This window comes from Sinocyclocheilus rhinocerous, unplaced genomic scaffold (assembly GCF_001515625.1).
Source record: "Sinocyclocheilus rhinocerous isolate Xijiao unplaced genomic scaffold, SAMN03320098_v1.1 scaffold7553, whole genome shotgun sequence".
Classification (NCBI taxonomy): Eukaryota; Metazoa; Chordata; class Actinopteri; order Cypriniformes; family Cyprinidae; genus Sinocyclocheilus; species Sinocyclocheilus rhinocerous.
In genome coordinates, this window is record NW_015637244.1 from 1782 (window position 1) to 5822 (window position 4041).

Genomic DNA, 4041 nt, shown 5'->3' on the forward strand with positions numbered 1-4041 from the left:
AGCTCCTTTTCACAAACTGTGATGATTTGTTTCACAATCAGTAACACTGTAAACATCAATAAACAAAAAAGGTTTTTAAATACACATTTTTAAAAATCCATAGTACACACTGTTTTATGAGCTTATCTAATGCTTATCTAATGCAACGGCTGAGAAAATTATGTAAATTTGACATCTTTCTCTTCTGACAGTAATCAATTTCTCATTATTTATTTGTTTGTTTTAATTAAGAAAGTCAATAAATGCTATCTTGGATTATGACTTTTGCTGCTGGAGCAAATGAAAATACAAAAGTGAAATGTAAAAATGGTCCACTAATGATGTCAATGCAAAATACTTCACATAAACCTCAGTGTGTAATTTTACAGTACTATATATGTTATAATACATCGTGTACACTCACTAAACAAGTGAGAGTGGAGAGATTCGTCCTCGCGCGAGCCTATCACAAGACATCTGGTGGGGGGGCACCTGGGGTGGCCAGCCAAATTTCAGGGGGGGCCGGTGCCATGTACCACGTAGACACGCCTCTGATTATAGCAAGCTCTTCTTTTACTTTCAGGACTGGACATCTCTCCTCTATCAGAGTGAAGTCTCATATTCACTCCATTTTCATCATCATAACTGCTCATTTGACCTAGAAAAAATACAGCAGATAATAAGAAAGGAAAGAACTGACCCTGCTTTGTTTTCTTTGTGCACAAAAAGTATTCTCGTAGCTTCGTAAAATTACGGTTGAACCCCTGATGTCACATGGATTATTTTACTGATCTCCTTGCTACGTTTCTGAGCCTTGATCGTGGTAATTACATTGCTGTCTATGGAGGGTCAGCGAGCTCTCGGATTCCATCAAAAATATCTTAATTTGTGTTCCAAAGATGAACGAAGGTCTTACCGGTTTGAAACGACATGAGGGTGAGTAATTAATGACAATTTGAGGTGGATGAATGACAGTCAAGCATTTGGATCAATCTGTTTGTCACAGACATGTTTTTTTTTTTTTTCCCTTTCGCCTTTTGTCAAACTCATTCTTCACCCTTTTCACATTACATATCACATAGAAAAGGCAAAAACTTGAAAAGTTTAAAATAAAGTGCCTCATCTGTGTTTACTGGGTAGGTTTAGGGAGGGCTTTATTGTCCCAATAAGGCTATTTTCACTTTTCATTTTTTCTGTAATTAACAGACTAAACATTTTAGTCGACTATAGCCTTTACTCTAGCCTCTTCTCGTCGACTCATGTTAAGTTGACTATTAAGGGGGCAGCCCTACCTTTGTGTGAAGGACAACGCTCGGTTCTCATCTCTCTTCCAGTTTGATCACCATAACCGCTCGACTGACCTAGAAAAAAATACAGTAGATTATATAAAAGCTTTAGCTTGAATATATACAGCAATTTTGCAATTTTCATTTGCTGTGTTCCTTGCAGTTTGTGATCATCCAATAAAATATTTGTAACGTCATAAAATATATACTGTCAAACATCATACTTTTTTTTAAAAGGTCTTTAAAACAATGCTATTTAAAAACGAAACATTAAAAAGCAAAAGTGTTGAATATTTATAACTCACCATTTAACCGTTTCCTTCGGTAGATGCAGTAACAGATCACAATGAAAACTAGAATTGAAACTGGTATTAATACTGCTTTTAAAGCCCAATGAGATTCTGTTTCACAGTCAGCACCATTTCCAGCTGCAAAAAATAAATAAATAAAAATACAAATATTGAAAATGCATTTCAACTGTTGAACTGAGTCAAAGCACTTTAACTGTAATTGTTTGTGACCAGCAACATCAACGTTATGTTCTCATTCTACGTGTTTCATCTGTTATTCACACAGAAGCACCATATAAAAGCCATTCTTCACAAAGATGAATTTCTGGTGATATTTACCCCATTCTACTGAAGCTGGTTCAGTCAGACTGCTGTGAATGACAAAACAGTCATAAGATCCTTCGTGGTTTCTGTCGATCTCCACACTGGATCTGAGCTGAAAGGTTCCATCAGCATTTGGTCTGATTCCAGAAGATGTTTGGTCCTTAATTATATTTCTGTCCAATCTGATGTTCATCTCAATATCTCTGGGGTAGAAACCAGTGGCCAGACAGATGAGAACCAGCTTACTGTGATCATCAGGAGCTTTCCTCGCAAACACATGAACTTCTGGTGGAGCTGAGCAGAAAATATAATGCAATTTACAAATAATTTGGTTCTGTGTGCTAAAAAAAAAAAAAATCATGAATATTTTAAAATTACAATTACACCTATAGAAGTAAACTTCAAAGATTTTCCTATGTTTTTATCATTTAGACTAAATTAAAGTGTTTCATAGTGTATCATTTCAGATACAAACCCAGAAAATTAAATCAAACACTAAAATAAGGATAATTCAACATTATGAATGGTTTAACAATTTAAACTCATCAGTATTTATTTTTTTACTAAATGGTGATAAATCTACATCTCTGTACAATGAGAGAATTAGACACAACCTCCTGAACTTATTTCATGCTCACAAAGAGTTACAGCTAACTAAAGTATCTGAACAGAACTTACTCTTGTGTGTGTTGTTAAATGTGGAGATCCAGATCATGCAGGTCTGGAGGTAATGCTGCAGGAGTTCATTGCGTTCTGTTTGCTGATCCCATTTCATTTTAGTTTCTTTGGCTTTGGGGTTTTTATCAATCCACTGCAGAGCGTCAGAATTAAAGGCAATAAAATCCTCTCCATCAAATCCATATTCATCAAATACTGTCAGATTCACTGGTCCATCAGGAAGTTTCTCCAGTTCACAACCAGTTATTTTCTGAAGAACATGGAGCTCTACAATCACAGAACAACACTCATGACAATATACACTGTATTCAGTACTGTGCAAAAGTCTCAAAATAAATAAACGAATGAATCTTTTATGCAGGAATATGCAGTTTCACAACATGTCTGATATAACTAATGAGTAAAGCATGAAACTCACCAGAACACTGTGAGTCTGCACAGTTTGACAGAGTGTTTAACTGATATATGAACCAGCCTCTAGAATCAGGTGGGTTTACAGGAGCTTCAGAGTCATCTTCAGTCAGACTCTCTCTTACCCAGGATTTCTCTTTATTGTTGTAGTAAACTATCTGTCTGCCGTCAGCAACAGCCTCAGCACTGAACTCTGGGAGTGTGTTTGCTTGAGAAAGGGCTGTGAACTTGAAGTGCAGGTAATGTTTCTCTGAGGAACAGACAGTATAAAACACGTGCAATGACAAACTTGACAAAATGTGGATAAAACTGATTTAAAACCTGATCTCAAACTCCACTATAAGGAATACTGTAAAATTGTATTTTACATGCAATTTTATAATAGTATTAAACTAGTATGTTTGCTAGGGACTGCAGTTTGTAGGTCGCCATTTTCTGAAAACTAAAATAACTGTGTTCTTACCTTGCAGCGCATCGCCAAGAAAATAGTGAAACAATAAAATAATAAACACAAAACACAAAAACATGCTACAATGAAAGTGTTTAAAAACTAGAGCCTATCAAATACTATTTTTTCCATTTACATTTTGGAAAAGCGCTCTGAACGGATCGACATTAAAGTGAAAGTTTATTTCGTCTCTTCCGGTTTGTATTGAGCGCTTTGCTGCTCCTCACTGGCGGCTTTATGAATTCACAGTTTCACTTTCATTTCTGTGCTCCTTCAGGAAAAGTCCTGACCTAAAACTATTTAAATTCGTCGTTAACAGTATTCTCATTTTTAAACTCTCTTCAAACACAGTTTTCACACTATTTACGAACATAAACTGTGAACATACAACAAAACATTTTATAGAGTGATTGAATCTGTCAAGGTCCAAACAGGACAATCAATCAATAAGTAAATGAATAAGTAATTACTACTCCATAAAATGTAGTCCGTATTAAGTTATTTTTCTTTTGTAAATGTTGTTTTTCAGATCCTTGAACTTATAATAAGTGAAATCTAAATCTAAAAGGATCAATAGAGAGATGCACATCAGTCTCTGAGTGTGTAAAAGTCTTCAGATTTCATT

General features: G+C 35.3%; 1 protein-coding gene across 1 annotated transcript; it reads right to left on the reverse strand.

The window, feature by feature from the left end:
- Positions 1–262: 262 nt before the first annotated feature.
- On the reverse strand, positions 263–3612 carry LOC107748847 (H-2 class I histocompatibility antigen, alpha chain-like). The gene is made up of 7 exons (XM_016563833.1): positions 3432–3612; positions 2976–3218; positions 2558–2824; positions 1895–2173; positions 1571–1693; positions 1272–1340; positions 263–637 (listed from the first exon to the last, which is right to left on the reverse strand). Exons 1-7 carry the CDS (start codon positions 3493–3495, stop codon positions 492–494), a joined length of 1191 nt encoding a protein of 396 aa, XP_016419319.1. The 5' UTR covers positions 3496–3612; the 3' UTR covers positions 263–491.
- Positions 3613–4041: the final 429 nt, after the last annotated feature.